The sequence below is a fragment of the Saccopteryx bilineata genome, chromosome 2, assembly GCF_036850765.1.
Source record: "Saccopteryx bilineata isolate mSacBil1 chromosome 2, mSacBil1_pri_phased_curated, whole genome shotgun sequence".
Lineage (NCBI taxonomy): Eukaryota > Metazoa > Chordata > Mammalia > Chiroptera > Emballonuridae > Saccopteryx > Saccopteryx bilineata.
Genome location: NC_089491.1, coordinates 13,870,978 through 13,890,075, shown reverse-complemented (window position 1 = coordinate 13,890,075; position 19,098 = coordinate 13,870,978). Strand labels below are relative to the sequence as shown.

The 19,098-nt window shown below is 56.5% G+C and overlaps 1 protein-coding gene across 8 annotated transcripts in view; it reads left to right on the top strand.

Annotated features, from left to right (window-relative positions):
* Nucleotides 1-19,098, top strand: part of DAB2IP (DAB2 interacting protein) — a 201,677-nt gene that overhangs the window by 98,923 nt on the left and 83,656 nt on the right. For all 8 annotated transcript variants that reach the window (XM_066256323.1, XM_066256320.1, XM_066256326.1 and 5 more), the window contains one exon: nt 16,970-17,115. In XM_066256323.1, coding sequence (XP_066112420.1) covers nt 16,970-17,115 — 146 coding nt within the window. The remainder of the gene's footprint in view (nt 1-16,969; nt 17,116-19,098) is intronic.

Genomic DNA, 19,098 nt, shown 5'->3' with positions numbered 1-19,098 from the left:
GTGGAATTGGAGGGTGGGGGCGTGGCCACATGGTGCCAGCAGGCCAGTGTGGTGCTTGTGTCCTGAGAGCTGTGGGGGACCCTAGATGAGGGTAGGAGGGAGAAGTGAGCTGGGAGCGAGTGGCCAAAGGGACCTCCTGCCCATCTCTGCCTTCAGTTCTCGTGCTCCAAAGGGATGGAGAGGTCGAGATTCAAAGCAAGGTCTGTCTTTGCTGCTCTAGTAGGGAATCCTGGAGGGAGGGAAGGCAGGCAGGCAGGCAGCAAGCTGGGGCCCCAGGTCTGCACAAGCTGTCAGGCTGGGTCCAGGGGCTCTGCATATGCCCACCTCCCTTCTCGCGAGGCCCAGGGACCCTTAGCAAAAGCAGTGAGTCGCCCCTTCTTACCGGCCACCCATGTTAGAGGAATTCATGGTTTGATTTGGAGGGGCGGTAAGGAGGTGATGACTGTTACAGGTCTCTCTATGAGTCCCCTCAGCCCACTGCCTCCCTCAGACCTCCACTCCTTGGGGTGCAGGCTGGGTCCTTCCTCTGCCTCTCCCCCTCCCCTCGACCTTGAGGAGAGCCGGCAGGGCCGGAGTGTGGGAGGTGGCAGAGGCTCTGGGAAACCTGACAGCCCATTGATTCCTCCTCGGGAAGTTGAAAGTGGAGAGTTGTGTTTGAAGGTTTAGCTGAAATTAGGTCTCACGGCTATTTTTTGCGAGATGGAGAAGAAGTGTCAGGGAGGGGAAGGCTCAGGGGGCTGGTGGAAGCTGCAGATAAATTCAGTTCCAGGTTGATTGCAGATACTTCTTGAAGTGAGTCTTGTTTCCTTTCAACCACCCATTTTTTACTGGCTGTTTAATTGTTACACCCTAAGTGGTTCTGAAGCTGTGATGCAGGTGTTTCTGGGCTGCTGTGAGGACCCAGAGTAAGGGGCAGTTAGGGTAGGAAAGAATTCCTAGGGAAGGGATCTTTGAGGCTGGGCTTTGAGGAATGTGTAGGAGTTTTTCAGGAACAAAGGGAGAGGAGTATTCCAGTTAGAGGGGGATCTCACTGCCTGCATAGGAAGAAGCCAGTGGCCCTGTGTGATTAGAGCATTGGATGAGTTGGAAGCATCAAGGAAAGTAGCCCGGAGAGAAAAGTGAGTGGGCGAAGTCTTTGGACTAAAGCCTTTGGACTTCCCTGGGTAGAACACAGGAGCCACAGGGGACTGTGGGCCAAAGCAGAGCCAGCAGGGGGTCTCTGGGATGTAGACCTGGGGTTTTCCCAGCTGCTCATCCCTCTGCCTCCTCCCGTAGCTTCTCTGTACCCTCTCCATGTTTCAGCTGTTTATCTTTCTCTCACGCACAGAAACAGGTACCTGAACACAAACTGCAGACCCGTGGGTGACCCCCTTCAATACTGTTGTGAAAAAGTGGTAGGAAATGATCTGGTCCAACCCTTCCCTGTACAGAGGAGGGGCGGAGGCTCAGAGAGGGGAGGGTCCCTTCCTGTGGCCACACAGCCCAGCCAGGGCAGGGTCTGGAACTGAGCCTAGATCTCTCCATTGCCTGTCCAGTACCCCGCGGGCCTTGCTCCTTCCTGCCCTCTCTTCCCTGCTGCGCAGCCCTTGGCTCTGCCTCCATCGTGTTTCCTGGGGGAGGGGACGCATTTGTGGGTCCCACTGCTCTTGGAGGCCCCTGCTAGCTCCCGCCCAGCACACTCATCAGCACACTGCCACCTCCTGGCCACTGGGGTCCCAGCACCAACTATAGACTCACAGTTTGGACTGTAGGCTGCCTGGAGGAGGCGTGGCTTGTGTGGCAGGTGAGTGGCATTCTCTGCTTCCTACAGGGTCTGCCTCTCTGTTCCCACTAGTGCCCCCTCTCAGCTAGGGTGACTCCATTGGGTATTGGTATGGGGGATAGAAAAGTTGGCCCGGCTCACAGATTAGATGAGCCCGTTTTGTCACTGCACATATGGGGAAACTGAGGCTCAGAGAGGGGACATTTGCCCACAGTACCTGCCGGGGCTCCGTCCACCACTCCAGGCTGCTCTGACCCATCTCAGATGCACATTTACCTGGGATGCAACTCCATCTGTGGCCCACTGACCAGTGGAGAGATGTCATCCATGCAGCCATGACTGGCCGTGACTGCTGGACCCTGGATTGGGGTCCTATGAAGCGGTGCCCTGGTTTCCTCACAGCACCAGGAATTTGCCCTTGAGGCCGTTATCCCTTGTTCGGTTGAGACATGTGAGCTGGAGTCTCCCAACCCAGTGTCTGGCCAGTGTCCCTCAGATGAAGGGGTCGGTGGACAGCAGGCCCCACACCCTCAGTTCCCCGCCACTTCTGCCTTCCATGGGCCTTAATTGTTATTAAACTGTTCAAACCCAAAAGGAAAATTACTACCGTTTTGGTCTGTATCCGCCTTCCATGAAGATAGTCCCCCTTCCCTGCAGTGGGAAAGTCACAGACAACTCCATGCAGGAGCAGTCCAGGGTGGCCAGGGTGGCCCGGGCGGGCCCAGGCGGTCTTCACGGCAGGATGTGGGGGCCGGGGGCCATTGGATCCTCCCAAATCCGAGGTCAGGCCAGGGTCCATGGCCCGAAACCGAGGGCAGACTGTAGCGTTTGGTAGGGCTGGGAGGCTGCTGGCCTCATTAACAAACAGGAAGGTGGTTTCATTCGCTCCATTTTACAGTTGAGGAAAACAAGGCTCAGGGAGGAGAAGGGACTGTCCCAGGGTTGCACAGTGAGTGGCAGAGGTTGGGGTCAAGCTCTGGTCTGCGAATCCTACTGTGGATGTGAAGTAACTTTCCTCCCTTCTCTGCCTCTCTTTTTTCTTTTTTAAAATAAATTTTAAATCAGCATCAGTGATGTGTCAGGACCTGCGCAGGACACTGACACAGAAGAAGATTGAAACAAAGTTGCTACCTTAAAAAATATGGAAGGGCCAGCTGGGGCTTGATGAAGGGATTTGCAGGCAGGTGAGGGGAAAGGACACTCCACCAACCGAGATGGCCCATGCAAAGGCCATGGGGTGGGAAACAGCCGGAGCACGTGATAGCAGGAACCGGGAGCGGTTTGGGGGCTGACACGTGAGGAAGTGGCCGGCGTGCGGGGAACCAGAGACTCATGGCAGAGGGGCGCTGAGGCTGTAGGAACAGGAGCACGGAGTCCCCAGAGAGGAAGTGAGGTGGGCAGGGCTGGCCCCAGCAGACCTGGGTTCAGTGTGCTCTTCAGAGCAGCCTGCTCGGCCTGGCGGGGAGTCCGGAGCACCCTCAGTGGGCACAGACCGGGACTGGGGTGGGCCACGAGGGGTGGGGCAAGCAAGTGGCTTTTTTCAAGCGGCTCTCAGGAGCCCAACCATGCCCCCCAGCCCCTGGGCTTACGATGCCCTTTGTAGGTGTCCCTGCGGGCACAGGTAGAGGGAAGAACTCACTTCAAGGAACCCTGGAATAATCCTGGGAGTTTAAGCTTGGCTCGGGCAGCCTGGGTGGGGAGGATGGAGCGGGAAGGAAACAAGGACAGCCTGCGACTGCCCTCCATTCTCTGCCTTGCACCTTCAGGGGGTCCCTGTGGCCACTCCTGTAAGCCCTGTTACCCCAGCCATGCCCTGGAGCCTTCTGGGCAGCAGGAGTTTGATGAACTGGTCCCTGCTAAGGTGTCAGCGGCTGTATCCGTTGTTACAGGTTCCTTCTCAATTGGAAGTTGTGCTTCCTCACCTTGGAATGTCAGGCCCTGTGACTGGCAGGTGGGATGCTGTTTAGGGGCCTGTCTCCCCCATCCACAACCCCCCCCCCATCCTGGCGGTGCCGTGCTGGCTGCTCCTCGCAGTACAGCTGAGACAAGGCAGGATTTGACTCTTGGCCCCATGGCTTCCCCTGTGGGATTGCTCAGACCAGTTGCCCCCGCCCCACTCTGAGCCTTTCTTAACTCATTTGTAAATGGGCAGAAGAGCCCCGCGCTCACAAGGTGGCTGTGAGGGCGCAGTGCCTGGCACAGGGAGACATTCAGCCAGTGTTCAGACCCTGTTCCCCTTTCTGATGGGTGGGGTCACTTCTACCTCACACCTTCCCCGCAGTCTCAGGTCCTCCCTTCTGCTGCACCCCTCCTGTCCTGCCCCCACAAAACACTGCCCCTGATGGAGCTTCTAGGGCTCAGCTCTTGCCTGGGAAGGTGAAGAGGTATTGCAGGGGGCGCCCAAGAGTCCAGAGACCAAGCTCCAAGGAGGTGGTGAATCCAGATGGAGGAAGCCAGTATCTGTGCAGGGCCATTTCCCACCAACTGGGGGCAGCAGAGTGCAGCAAGTGGATGCCCAGGTGGCTATGCCCAAAGGACAGTTGAAGTCCCAGGGGTTGGTGTGCCTCCCTTTACCCTGTGCCCCCCAACCGAGGGCCACAAGGGGTAGGCGGAGCTAAACAAACCTGGAGCCCATCCACCGCTGGGTTGAGGGAACAGCTTAAATCAGGGAGTGCCTTGCACTGGTGGCTGAAGTGACTGAGCCTGGGTTGACCAGAGAGCTGGAGGGCCTCTGAACGGGGCACCCACATTAGAGACACTGGAGGGGAGCAAGGTCTGGAGCCCAGGCAGCCTTCCGGCAGGAGGAGGAACACAGGCTGAGGCAGGCCAGTGTGCCTGCTGCCAGGCAGTGCCGCTGCACTGTGGTCGCCAGGCCGGGCCAATTAGACACTCATCATGCTGGTCCTTTGAAGGTTTGCAGGCGCTTTGTTCTATCCTCACCATTGCTTTGAGAGGAAGGAAGGCAGGCGTCTGGGAGAGTCAGGTGGTGGGCAGAGCTTGAACTTGAGCTTTACTGGGTTGGAACCCGCGATCCCAGCTCCTTGCTCTCTGTACAGTGGGGGGTTGCAAGGCCCATTTCGCGTAGTCTGCTGGGTCAGGCCTCTCCAGGCATCATCTCGTTTAGTACTCACAACCCAAGGGGCAAATAACGCACATCCCACTTTTTTCAGATGACAAAATCAAAGCAGACCATGAAGAACTTGCTGAAGGTCATTCAGCTTGCGAGCATGGATTTGAAGGTCTCACAGAGCATGCATCCTGGTCTTTGCCAGCCAGTGTTGTTATTCTGTCCATTTTATAGATGAGAATACTGAGGCCCAGTGAGGGGAAGTGTACTGTCTGAGGTCATACAACCCATCAGGGAGAGAGCTGGCGTCTGAACCTGCATCTCCCCATCTCCTTGCCTCCACTTGGCCAGGCTCCCACTGGTTAGAAGGAGTCTGTGCAGGGTGGACACCCTGGGGTGGGAAGGAACTGCTCCCCTCTGCCCACCCCACTCTGTGGCCCTTGCAGGCCTTCCCTTCCCCCAAGAGATTGGGTGTAGGGGAAGCTCAGATGCCTTCACTCCCCACCCCCATGGCATGAAAATAAAGTGATTGCCTCTGTCACATGAAGTGACATTTGGGTTGGATTGCAGACATAATGATATCTGAGTGTTCCAGTAGGAATTGCTTCCCAAGCCAGGAGGCCCTCTTTGGGGGTGGCAGTGATGACATCTGTTTCTGACACAAGGTCCCACATTGGATGAGTAACTTTTCCTGTGGAATTGCTTAAAGATGGTCTAAGATGAACCACACTTTTTACTGCCCTGCTCTGGCACCTTTGATGGCTCCCAGGGGTGGGATCCAGTTCCCAGGCTGCATCTGAGACCTCGCCAGGCCTGTCCTAACTCTCCATGCCTTCGTACAGCTGGCCCTGCTGTCCGCAGTTCCTCCCCGTTTCTCGGCCTTGGGAGCTCCTTCCCTCCTCCGCGCTCCCCCTGGACTCCCGCAAGCATCCCCTCCCCCAGGCTCCAGAACACAGATGCTGTGACTTAACCATCGCCAGACCGGGTCGCTTTCTCAAGGGCAGCTACAGTTTCTGATGTGTGTGACCCCAGGCATTGGGGCAGGGCACCGGGAGGGGCGTGTGGACTGGAAGTGTGCGAGGGAGTGAATGAGAGAAGCACGCACAGGGCAAGGAGAGGAGAAGCAAGCCTGATCGCCTCACTTCTGAGAGCCCCACTCCTTGTGTCTTGGGAGGGACGGGCCGGGACAGGATGCCCAAACCACCACCTGGTAACGGGGTGCGGCAAGGACACCAACTTTTGCCTTGAAATGGACCTTGACTCCACCCATGGGCTCCCATGATCCCTCAGAGCAGGGCTCCCAGGTAAGCTTGGCCTGCAGATGGTAAATCACCCAGGAGGAGAAATAGCCTATAAAATCCTCTCCCCAAACAGCGCGTTTTGTATCCTGTAGTGAAAAGGGCTTTTAAAAGCGCTGCTCATTCAGGTGGATTTATGGGGCTGCTGCCCGCCTCTTGCCTCTCCCTCCTACTAGTGTTTACAGGTGTCTGGGGCTGGAGCACCCTGGGGTCCTGGTGCTTCCTGATGGCTCTCGGTGCAGGGAGAATACAGCTCTTCCATGCCTTGCTGCTCCAGGGCTACCCCTGGACTGGCTGGGTGGGTGCCTGGGACTGTAGGGTGGGGACATCTGACCAACAGAGGCTCCTTATGGCCCAGCACAGAGCTGAAGTCCCACCATCAGGACCTTTCCTACGGCAAGCTGTTGTCTCCAGAAGGTTCTTCTTATTTATTATCAGCTGCAAATAGGTCACCAGGGAGGACAAAGATGTCATGTCCAAGCTGGAAAGATTTAGAGATCAGCTAAGCCAATTCCCTCATTGTACAGATGGGGAAACTGAGTCAGAGAGGCTAACATGCTTGGTCAGAGCCTCATAGTTCAGTAATGGGATTATGGAAGAGCCTGAGCTCCAGTACAAACCACCTGGGTCGAACCCAACTCTGCCACCTCCTGGCTGTGTGGCCCTGTGAAAGTTGCTTGACCTCTCTGAGCCTCTATTCTCTGATCAGCACATTGGATTGTGAGAATTAAATGAGTTAAGTCACATAAAGCTTTAATACAGTGCCTGAAGCTTAGGCAGAGCTTCATAAATACACCTGGCTTATTCTTAGCACGTTGGAGTAGTCTTCATTATTATTAATTAGCAGAGCTGAACCCAGCTTTCCTGGCTCTGAGCATGGTTTTGTTTTTTTTTTCACTCTGTGGGGTGGCCTTTGCCAAGAGTGTTCACTCGTGCAGAGCGCGCAGAGCACAGGGTTTGGTGGGGAATGAGTGCCGAAGTCAGCGAGTCACCCTGGGAAGACTGGCCAGGTACGGGGACCTTGGTGACAGGGCCTGGAGGGAGGCAGAGAGAGAGAGAGAAAAGAGAGAGCCTGCTGCAGGGTGAGGCTCCCTGGTGGAGTTGGGCTCCCTGCAGCCACGTGGCCCTGGTGCCAGGCTGCCCACAGAGGTCGGGGCTGGCCAAGGGCTCCCGGAGCTGAGGAAGTGTCTGTGGCCATCCCGTCCTCCGGGATGGGCTTATTATGCTAAGGCTGGCGGAAGAGTTACGGGGCAATGAGTCACTCCCTGGCTAATCTGGGTGTCACATCCCTGCCTGAGACCTCAGGAATGTGTATCTGATTTCTGTCCACTGGTGTCACCCAGGCCTAGGCACCGGCAGGTGTCAGGAGGGCCTCTCCCATGTCCCTGTTTCTCCCTCCCACCTTCACCCCCCCTACTCTTTTCCCAACTGGGCACCCCCTCCCACCTCCTCTAGACTCCCAGGTTTCCTTAGGGGAGCCCTTTACCTGGCATCCTCTGCACTGGAGCAGGTGTTATGTCCATGTTGTAGGCTGGGCTCAGGTGTGTCACTTGGAGGTCAGAGTGACCTTTAAGATAGTTGAGCCACTGAATGGGCCTCCGAGGCAGCCAGACTCGCTGCTGTCCTCACCATTGCGCGTGTTGTGGTTCTCCCTGGAATGCCCGTGTGAGGCCGCCCTGCCCTAAAATAACATTGGCAAGCCCACCCAGATTGACCCCCAAACGCAATCCCTTAAAAAGCTCCTCCGATCCCATTCTCTGCCTTTCTCTTTTCTCTTTACCATCATAAACATTTGTTAATTCGCTCAGGAAGTATTTATAGAATACCTGCTAGGTGTTTAGCGCTGGGGACCCCGGCTGCCATGGCCCCCACAATCCTGAAGGGGGGGGAGGGAGACATTAAACAAATAGGTGTATAATTATAACTGTGATAAATCTGTAAGGAGATGTGGCCTAATAATCTGAGAGCATCAGAGAGGCCCCTGAGGAGATGTGAGGAGAGACTGAGGTGTGCCAGGCCTTCTGGGTGAAGGAGGCCTCCATTCTAGGCAGTGGGAACAGCCTGTCCCAAGGCCCTGTGACAGGAGAAGCCAGCAATTTCAAAAGTCCCATCGAAGCCAAGAGAGTTGGAGCACAAGGTTTAGGTCATGAGGGGCCTGAGGGGCCTCACCAAAGACCTAGGCCTTTATCCCAGGAGCCCTGGGGAGCTGTGCAAGGAGGTGGGGCGGGTCAGTGGTAGGGTCTGAGCTGCTTTTCTGAGGCTCCGTCTGGATACCCTTGGAGAACGGACGGGAGAGGGCGGCGGGACTGGAGGCAGCGAAGGCAGTGAGGGGGCTCCTGCGGGGGCAGTGAGGTCCCAGCCTGTCTTTCCAGCCGGGGGGCCCTCAAGGGTAGGACGCCAGCCTCCCCAGGGCCCAGCATATGGGGAGGCTCAGGGAACATGCCCTCGGTGAGCCGTGGGCTAGCACCTTTCCCTGTCAGAGCAGATTTGGGTCTTTAAGATAGTTTCTGTAAATTCCTGTCCTTTGTTCCTTCTGGCTGGTGACCAACTGGCCTCTGGTGGTCAAAGTCCAAGCAATAAAAAAAAAAACTGATGACAATGACAGCGATGGTGATAGTAGCTAATGTTTACTGTATGCCGGGAAATGGGCTGAATTCTTTACATGTGTGAGCTCAGTAACTCGTTACAACAACCTGTGCCGGCTACTGTGGTCCCCATTCCACAGAAGAGGAGGCAGGCTCAAAGGGCTGAAGGCCCAAAGCCACAAGTGGTGGAACCCTCTGCTGCCACGCATCTTGGGGTGGGGGCGAGGAGGAAAGGGCTTTACCTAGGATTTCTAGAGATTGAGGTAACCCTAGCACCTAAAGAGGTATGTCAGATGGTGACATTTCAGGTGTGATGATGGCAGAGAAGAAATGTTTGGGGCAGGGGTCCCTGGCTCAGGATGGGAGTGGGGCCTCGCTGACAACCTGCCAGGCTGCGAGGCTCCGGGAAACCACATGTTCAGGGAGCTGAGAGGACAGACTTTCAGGGTCTGAGAGAAGCAAGCAGGTCACCCTCAGAGAGGCACTGAGAGAGCACCCAGGGAGGCCCTGCACGCAGAGCAGGGAGACTGTGGGGTTACTACCCACATGGAGCTGTTTTGTTCCCTGGGACCCAGGCTCTGGGCTCCCAGCTCTTGGAGCTTACCCGGACACTCTCCCTTCCTGCTGTGGTTGTGAGTGTGAGCTCATGTGGGCCTGTGCCTTTGGCCTGGGGCCAGCCTAATTCTGTGAGTTCCTCATGACAGCTGAGTATGTGTTTATATTTGTGAGCTTGTCCTGGTATATTTGTACGCTTATTTGTATGTCTTATGATTGTGTGTGTGTTGGTCAGTGTGCACATGTGTCTGTGCAGTGGTGGTGGTGAGACTTGTATGTTTACACATGCATGTCTCACTGGGCATGCCGCCCCCGCCCCCTGTGTGCTTTCGTATGCATGGGTGTCCTTAAACTTGTGTGTGTTCTGGCCCTGCGTATTTCTCCATGTGGACATGTTTAGGTGCGGGGGTTACCTGGGTAATATTTTAATTCAGGAATGATCCTTGAGTGTCAGGACCCAGCCCTATCCTGGCTTTTGGGGCCCACGAGTTGGTTCTCTGTGTGATGCCGGTAGTCTGTCCACCTTCTCTGGGTTGGGAGGAGCGTGGAGGTCTTACATTCAAAGGAGCACTGGCAGGGGGTTAGGGAGGATTCTATGGGCATAGGATGGCCTGTGAGTAGGTGGCCACCAGGAAGGCACCAACTTAATCCTGGCTTAACATATGGTCACTGTTTCACCTGTCACAGTGTCTGACATTCCACCATAACTGAGTCATTCTCCATCTGGGACACTCTTTGATGGTGCATACTTCCCAGGGGAGGAGGCCAGGAGGCCTGATGGCTTGCTGAGGGGACAGCCCCAGGAACAGGGCAGGAGGGAGGAGGACTCATGCATCTGAAGGACTCAGCGAAGCCTGAGAATTCGCTGGTACTGTTTGTGCCAGGGTGGGATAGCCCAGCTGTGGGAGGCAGCTGCTCTTGCTTTGTAGAACCACCAGTTATCAGTTGGAAAGAAGCTTGGTGGTCACCCAACCCAGCCTTCCTGACACAGATGGGATGACTGAGGCCTGGAAAGAGGAAACACGGATGGGCCTGGGAGGTTCTTGAAGTGTGGGGTGCTAGGTGAGGAGAGGGGGCCCTGCCATGGTGGCTGCCCTCTGGGCCTCGGGTGCCTTGTCTGTACCATGAGGGCATTGGCTTGACCACCCCCGTGAGCCCTCCTGGCTGTCACGCTGTGCCTCTGGTGGCAGGGCTCCTCACTGTCTGCAGCCCTCCCTGGAGCCTGTGCCCAGAAGGGGTGAGGTGTCCCTATCAGTCTGCCTGCTAGCCTGTGCCGAGCAGATCTCCAATCTTGGGGGGATATCTGGTTGGGATCTTCCCCTCCCTTTCCTGTTTATGTAGGTGTGCTGTTGGCATTTGCACAAAGCACCGGAAAGATACTAAGAATCACGCCTGATAAAATAGGCGTCTACCTTTAAGGATCTCTGCGTGCCAGCCTAAGCCTTGGCCATGGTAGGAATGGCTGGGCCGGGCAGAGGGAGGGCTCATGAGGGGAGCAGCTGCCTCCATCCTGAGCACGGCCTCAGGGGTCCAGGGTGGGCATGCCTGACCCAGGGTCTGTTTATTAAGAGGGGAACAGGTGAAGAAGACAGAATTTAGGGTGCAGGGCCACGTAGATGGTGGAATTGGGGGAAGGAACTTGTGTGTGCACACGTGCAAGTGTGTGTGTGTGCCATGCCATGGTCTAGATCTCACCTGGTCACACCCCTAGCTCTCTACTGCCTGTCAGCTCTGTCACTCTGCAAGTGGCTTAATTTCTCTGGGCCTCCGTTTACCCACTTGAAAACCTGACACGGTCTGAATTCTGAGGTGCACAGCTTCCTCAGGAGTCCGGGTAAGAGGCGCTGGGCCCTCCCGGGACACGTCCAGTGAGTGTCCGGGAGCCATTTAGAGCTGGAGCCCAGTAATGGGTCATTTATCAACATCATCATCGCTTGGAATTGATTGAAACGGGTGAGTGAAGAAATTGTGTGTCGGGAATTCTGAGAAGACCTTGAGAAAGTCTCGGAACATCATGGAGAAGGAGCAGGACTGTGGGCCTGATGCCAGGATGGTGGCATAGTGCCTAGAACAGGTGGGGGAGATGCTGAGAACCGGGGTCCTTCCCGCTGGAGACCCCACAGGCTTCTGTCCTCCACTCGAGACTGCTCTGCACTTCGGTCAGTGACAGGGATGGAAGCCCTGCGGCCCTGTGGGTCGGCCGGGTGGGAGGACTTCCGAATGAGCAGCGGGCCATCACCGACCGGGGCGGCGGAGGCTGCATGGCTTTCAGCACCCAACCACCGGGAAGGGGCTGGGGTGGTGGCACCAGGCAGCGGCCTTGTGCAAAAGCCCCTGGGGCCTTAGTTGACCTCAGCGAAGTGACTGACACAGCTGCCTGAGAAAGAGTCTGTGTTCCTGGAGGCAGAGCGCCCCACCTGGGGAGGGAGCAGGCTGTGCAGGCTGCTCGCTGAGCTGGAGACATCAGCCCCTGCTCTAGTGAATGAAAGCCGAGGCCCCCACCTGAGCAGCACTTTGAACCTCCAGAGTCTCTGTGAAGTTGCTTTTAAAAAAAAAAGTGCTTGTTTTAAAGAGTTCAAAACTACCAAACGGGATGATAGGTTGTGGGTCCAGCATCATTTTGCAAGCATGTCCATTCATTTACGAGGCACGGCACCAGGCTGCCAGGCCACCTTCAAGCTCCTCAGCTTGCCCAGCCAGACTCCTTCTGCCTGTGGTGGTCACGTACCTTCCCGAAGCAAATGTCAGTGGTTGCCTTGCAGCTGTGATGTTCAACCGGTGCACTGCCAGGATTTTTTAAACATGTGATACCTGACTGTTTAGTCAGGGGCACTGACCTTTTCCCCCTTAGGTTGTCAGATAAAAGAAATGACAACAGCCAACACAATAGCCATTTAGTGTGAATGAATAAAAATTATAGCTTTTTTTTTTCAGATCGGCAAAAAATATATTTTTTGGTGTGCCGCAGAATTTTAGTAACTGGTTTATGTAGGCCAGGAGATGAGTAAAAAAGGAAAATCCCTGCACTAGAGGCAACATCAGTAATAATAATAATAAGGCTGGCAGCTACTATGTTTTGTTGCTTAATAGTTACCATGTTACCATGTTATCAGTGATCTCTTACTTCATGTAATCCTTCCCACAACCCTACAGAGGTCGTCTTTAGCCCACTTTATAGATACAGACACTGAGGCTCAGAGACGTCCAGTAATGTGCCCCTAGCTTATTAGAATTAAGATTTGAACACAAATGGTGTGAGAGGACTTGCTTTGGCCCCAGAGGTGTGACCAGCAGGGTTGACTTAGGATGGGGCCTCCTGGACAAAAGATATAGTCAGGCCTTGGGGGTGTGGAAAGAGGGATCCAGAGCTTTATCTGTCCTACTTAATCCTCACTGCAGTACCACCCATTTCCTAAAGAAGTGAGTGGCCTTCTGGCCATCCCCCTGCTGGGGGTCTGTGGCAATGGAGTTGAGCCCTGCTCGCCCTGCCTCCAGCTCCCAGCTCTCGGTGGGCCCTGCTGCCGTCTTTTAACTTATTTTAGTTAAAGAAGAGACATGATTTGCCCACTGCTTCTCACTGAAAGTTGACTTGGGTCTAGAAAAAAAAAATTTATTTTATTTTTTTGTGACAGAGACAGAAAGAGGAATAGACAGACAGGAAGGGAGATGAGAAGCATCAATTCTTTGTTGTGGCACCTTAGTTGTTCATTGATTGCTATCTCATATGTGCCTTGACCAGGGGGCTACAGTAGAGCGAGTAACCCCTTGCTCAAGCCAGTGACTTTGGGCTCAAGCTGGTGAGCCTTGGTCAAGCCAGATGAGCCTGTGCTCAAGCCAGCAACCTCAGGGTTTCGAATCTGGGTTCTCCGCCTCCCAGTGCAATGCTCTATCCACTACACCACTGCCTGGTCAGACTAGGAAAAGATTTTTTTTTTTTGTATTTTTCTGAAGCTGGAAACAGGGAGAGACAGTCAGACAGACTCCCGCATGCACCCGACTGGGATCCACCCGGCATGCCCACCAGGGGCGACGCTCTGCCCACCAGGGGGCGATGCTCTGCCCCTCCGGGGTGTCGCTCTGCTGCGACCAGAGCCACTCTAGCGCCTGGGGCAGAGGCCAAGGAGCCATCCCCAGCGCCCGGGCCATCTTTGCTCCAATGGAGACTCGGCTGTGGGAGGGGAAGAGAGAGACAGAGAGGAAGGGGGGGGGGGGTGTGGAGAAGCAAATGGGCGCTTCTCCTGTGTGCCCTGGCCAGGAATCGAACCCGGGTCCCCTGCACGCCAGGCCGACGCTCTACCGCTGAGCCAACTGGCCAGGGCCAGGAAAAGATTTTTTTTTTTTTTTTCATTTTTTTTCTGAAGCTGGAAACGGGGAGAGACAGTCAGACAGACTCCCGCATGCGCCCGACCGGGATCCACCCGGCATGCCCACCAGGGGCTACGCTCTGCCCACCAGGGGGCGATGCTCTGCCCATCCTGGGCGTCGCCATGTTGCGACCAGAGCCACTCTAGCGCCTGAGGCAGAGGCCACAGAGCCATCCCCAGCGCCCGGGCCATCTTTGCTCCAATGGGGCCTTGGCTGCGGAAGGGAAGAGAGAGACAGAGAGGAAAGCGCGGCGGAGGGGTGGAGAAGCAAATGGGCGCTTCTCCTGTGTGCCCTGGCCGGGAATCGAACCCGGGTCCTCCGCACGCTAGGCCGACGCTCTACCGCTGAGCCAACCAGCCAGGGCTTAGGAAAAGATTTTTTACTTGAAGATTAGTCAGTCCCTCTTCCTGAGTTCAGGGCTGCAACTGTCCCCAGAAATCATTTCTTGGGACCTTCCCTCCCTTTCTTGGGAGTCTCCCTTCATCCGGGACTGAGTGAGGAGCCACCGTTCCCTCCCCCCCACCCCCAAAGAGGTCAGTAAGCAAACTGTGAGGCTGGGCAGAGCAGGGAACTGGAGTCCATGGTCTTTGACTAACCTTGGGGACTCATTCACCCTCATGATGTAGTTAGTGCTTTGGATCTGAGTTCCCTTCTAGTTGTAGCGTTCTGGGATGATGAGCATTTGTTAAGCCTGCCATATGCCGGGACCCGAGCTGGGTCTTCTGGGGCACACAGGTAGACACGTGTAGTGTGGGGAGAGTGAGTGGGGGTCCCCCCTGTTCTCCTAAAGAATCACTCTATCCATGATCTGAATTCTCTGGCTTCTTAGTCTCTGTATTGCTCACCTCCTTGTGTTCATGTCTGTCTTAGTCACTGTGTCTAGCACATAGTGGGCTTTAAATAAATGGTGAATGAGTGAATGTTGCAGAGTGGTTGAGTCCCCAAGACCATGGTCAGTTTGGGTGTGTGTGGGGGTACATTCAGAGAAAGTTACAAGGAGGAGACTGCTGGTCAGAGGAGGCTTAAGTGTCACCTTAGGAGAGGTAGGGAGAGGAAGTGATGCATGTTTCACTCAACCTCCTAGAAGGGAGAAAAAAAAATTTCTTAACTCAAAAATGGGATAAAGCTGTCAGTATTGCTACGTAATGAACTACATAAATTGCGAAATGTGCTTCGTGGTTCTTTGTGCCACATGATTGTAAAAATTGTGAAATTTCCATCAGTGTAGAAAATAAAAAACAAGAAAAAGTACAAGCCCAGTGGGGGAACTTGCTTGACAACAACACCTGTTAGAAAAGAACCCATCCAAGTTAGCCAGGTGCATCTCCCCTCCCCCCACACCGGGCAAGAGGCCAAGGTTTGGCGTGCCCAGAGCTTGTGTAAAGGCCCAGGTTCCGGTCTTCATGCCTGTCTCCCGGAGGGTCTGCTGTCCCCGTCTGCCACTGCCTGTGGTTACTCTGCACTGGGCATTGACCTGTGGGTCACCCCTCTAGGAGAGGGTCCCTCCTGCAGCTAACACAAAATATCTGGTGAACTGCAGCTGGTTAGAGCACCTTCATGGACGCTGCTGAGCTGCAGAGGTGACAGGCATTTGGACTCATTGCCTGGGAAGACTTCTGGATGAGGTGACTTTTCAGATGGGCCTTGTAGGATGTGCAGAATTCTGACAGGGAGCCACAGGGTTGGGTCTTCCCGTGGATGTGAGCGATTAAGTGGGGAAAACAGTAAGGGGAGAAAAGGGAAAGCTTGAAGAGGGTGGGCAGCAGAGGGGTCCTGTGGCAGAAGCTGTCTCTAGGTAGGCTTGGAAGCTGTGTATCCTTGGGTGAGTCATCTTACCTCTCTGAGCAAGGTTTCTTTATTTGCAGAAAGTGAAAATGTTTTTCTGTTTGTGTGGGTGATGAGATGATGTATACACCCAACGTTTGACCTTGTCGTGTCTAGGGTATTGGGGCCCTAGAGAGGGACAGGGAATGACCTATAGCAAATGTTCCCCTTTTCCATTGGACCAGAGAGGGCCCCCAAGCCTATTTAGTTTGTGAGATGGATGAAATGTGATGTTCAGATTGTGTACAACATTAACTTCAAAATAAGTTAATATCGCATTTACCTGGAATTGAGGCTGGGTTGGTGAATCCGCAGAATGCTTAGACAACTCCTCCCTCCCCACCCCCAGTTTTCTTCTTTCCAGCATCCTGTGTACTCCAAGTTCAGAGCACTCCAGGCTGTGGCCCCTTGAGGCTCAAAATCTCCCTATTCCCTTGAGAAGGAATCACTGGTTCAGCCTGCATGTATTAAATTAAACACCCGTCTGGGCCATTGGGCCAGGAGCTCACGGGGCTGGGGGTAGGATTAAGTTCTGCCCTCAGAGTCTAGGGAAGATAGACAGAAGGCCTGAATGCTCTCTCCCAGCAGCTGAGGTCTGCCATACTCCTCCCAGGAGCAGATCCCTCCCCACCATCCTTTCATGAATGGGCCAGGCAGCTGTCTTTCCACCTTAGGCTCTGACTTTCCTGGGATCTGGCTCCAAATCTTGAAGCATGCAATGGGTATACGTACTCAGCAAGCCCTCAGCCCCTTTGCCCCTCCCTGAGCACTAGGGACCCTGGACCCAAGGTGGTTGCCTCTGCTGGGATACTATGGCTCCAGTTAAAAGGCTCCACCCTAAGGGCTAGTGATGATTGTCTGCGGAAAGAGAATTACCCAGGTTAGGGATCCAGGTGGCTAGGATAGCCGGCCGCCCCCTAGAGGACCACACGCCTGCTCTCAGAGCCTTAGTTTCCCCGATCTGTACGACCGGAGGTGAGAACACCGACCTCGGGTGGAAGTAGGCGTTTAGTCAATCTGGGACGGCGTGGGGGGCGTGTCCCTCAAGGTGGGTGGGGGGTGTGACCTTGTTCCGGGATGCTGTGAGGAGAGGCCGCTGCAGCCCAAGCCCGGTGGGGTCCCCGTCCCTCCGCAGCCCCGCCCCCTCGTCCCCTGCCCTCGAGCCCGGGGGGCTCGGGCAGCCTCGGCCGCGGACGGCGCGGCTCGGCTCCGCGTCGCCATGGCAACAGCGGCTTAGGGGGCGGGGGCGACGTGGCGGGCTGGGCTGGGCTAGGTTGGGCTGGGCGGGCGGCGCGGGGTGGGCTGGGCCGCGCTGCGCGGGCCGGGCCGTCGGCGCTCGGTCGGCGGGCGGGCGGCGCGGGCCGCGAGCTGCTGGGGCCGAGCCCGAGCCCGCGCCCGCCCTCGGCCGCGCGGCCGCCCGAGCCGGGGCGCGGGTCCCGCGCGGGTCCCGGACCCGGCGCCGTCTCCGCGCTAACCCCGCCTCCCCTTCCCCTTCTTGTCGCCCCGCGCGCAGGGCTTCCTCAGCCGCCGCCTCAAGGGCTCCATCAAGCGCACCAAGAGCCAGCCCAAGCTGGACCGCAACCACAGCTTCCGCCACATCCTGCCGGGGTTCCGGAGCGCTGCCGCCGCCGCCGCCTCCTCCGCCGCGGACAATGAGAGGTGAGCCCGCCCGGCCCGGCCTGGCCTGGCCTCTCCGCGCCGCCCGCCCGGGATGCGCCCCGGAGGGCGCGGGGACAAAGCGGGAGCCGGCGCCGGCGCGCGCTGAGAGCGGGAGGGCACGCCACGCCACCTTCCGGCCACTTGTGGGGCCACCTCGGACTGGGGGCACGACGGGTGGACCCTTCTCTTACCCCCCGGCGTGAGGCCGGGCGGGAAGTGCCCTCGCCGAGAAGTCCTGCCTCGCCTTGCTGAGGTGGGCATTGTTTCCCGGGCGATGCAGTGCCCGGAGCTGGGGACAGAAGTCGCACCTCCACCCCCAGGACTCACCCCTTTGCCCCTGGAGTCCCTGGGTATCCGATACAAAAGGCATTTTCCGCTGGGTTTTGCTGAAACCCGTGGTGAGGAAAAGGGTGAACATCTGGAGGGGAGGAGCAGGGGGCTGGGCTGCTTAGGGGGCACATCTGCTCTAAGTAGGGCGCGCGTGCTCCGCTGGGGGCTGGGGCGAGCCGAGCGGGCAGTGCCGGGGCCGCGAGCTCAGGGGCATCGCCAGAGGCTGGGAAGAAGGGCCTATCCTCTCCAGCCTGGGCAGCTGCTTCCCTTCCTTACCTCTCTACTCCCAGGGGTGTCTCCTGTTCCCTGTTTCCTTTTCCAAGGCAAGCCCGGAGCAGGGTGTGGAAATTCCGGGGGAGGTGGCTTGCGGGGCAGAGGAGGAGAGGGAGGAGGTAGTTCAGCCTGCCCAGAGCCACCGGCAAACCGAGCAGGCAGGCTTCAGCTCGCAAGGGCAAGCCATCCTGTCCGCGCGTGTGGGGGCACTGGGCGGACACAGTGTCTTGGGGCCCAGGTCCCACTTCTTGAGCCATGCCAGGCACAGCACCTTTCCACTTGGGCGCAGGTACAGTGATGGATTCCGGTTCCAGTTAGAACGTATTCCTGCTTAGATAGTGGAGTGAAAGAATGGGCAGGCATCAGAGAGCCTTTTCAGCATTCAGTCCTGACATCTCAGGCCCCTGGCATCTGCCTTCATAGGGCTGTGCCCTGTGTATGATGGGCGAGTTGGCGAGTAGGGGAGGCACAAGGAGAATGAAAATGTCTCTCCACTCTCCCTTGGTTGCAGCAAGCAGAGGAGTACAAGTTATAGCCCAACTCTTGCCCGAGGTTGAGTGACTTGAACTGACCCCTAGCATATTTCTGGAGTAGCCCCGGTTAGGATTACTAGACCTTTAATTTCCACCAGCCCAGAGCTGCTCTCTCCAGTGCAGCCCTACTGCTGCCTGCAGCTGGTTTCTTGCCCCAGCTGCCAAACCCAGCCTGAGGCAGGACCCTCTGCCTTTCTCTGATGGCCAGGGTGCCCCAGGGGACCAGGCGTGCCCTGGCAGGCAGATGCATCCAGGGCCAGAGCTCAGCGCTGGGTGCAGCCACTGCGTCTTTGAAAATCTAGCTTACCATCTTTGTTATTGTCTGGGCGGCAGGCCACCCGGTTTGCTGCCTTGCTCCCTCCGCCCAGCCCCGCCTCCGGCTTTCTCCCCCAGGAACATGCCCTTCTCTGCGCTTTCCTTGGCGGGGGTCAGGACCCTCTGCACCCGCATGCGGGGGCTTGTGTACGTACCCCGTTTTGTGTGCATGGGTTGATTGTAGGGAGCAGGAGAGACAGCAGGCAGTCCAGCCTCGGAGAGTGTCTGCCCTCCCGGGAGCAGACAGCGTGCATGCCATGTTTACCTCCCTCCAGCGGAGAGCCTGCACGGAGAAGCTGGCGAACGCTGGCCTGGCAGCCCTAGCTGGAGGTTGGGGCATGGCCGAGATGACCTCGAGGAGGTCCTACCCAGCTCGGCCTCAGGTCAGCCTTGCCATATGCCGAAGGGGCGCGGAGTGGGGGGTTGGGAGTGAATCTGGATAAGCCCGTTTCTAGAAGCGGTGGTAAACGGTAGCGGTTGGAGCAGAATGGCACTGGCAGTGGTGTGGAATTGTCTTATTAATTTTCTATAA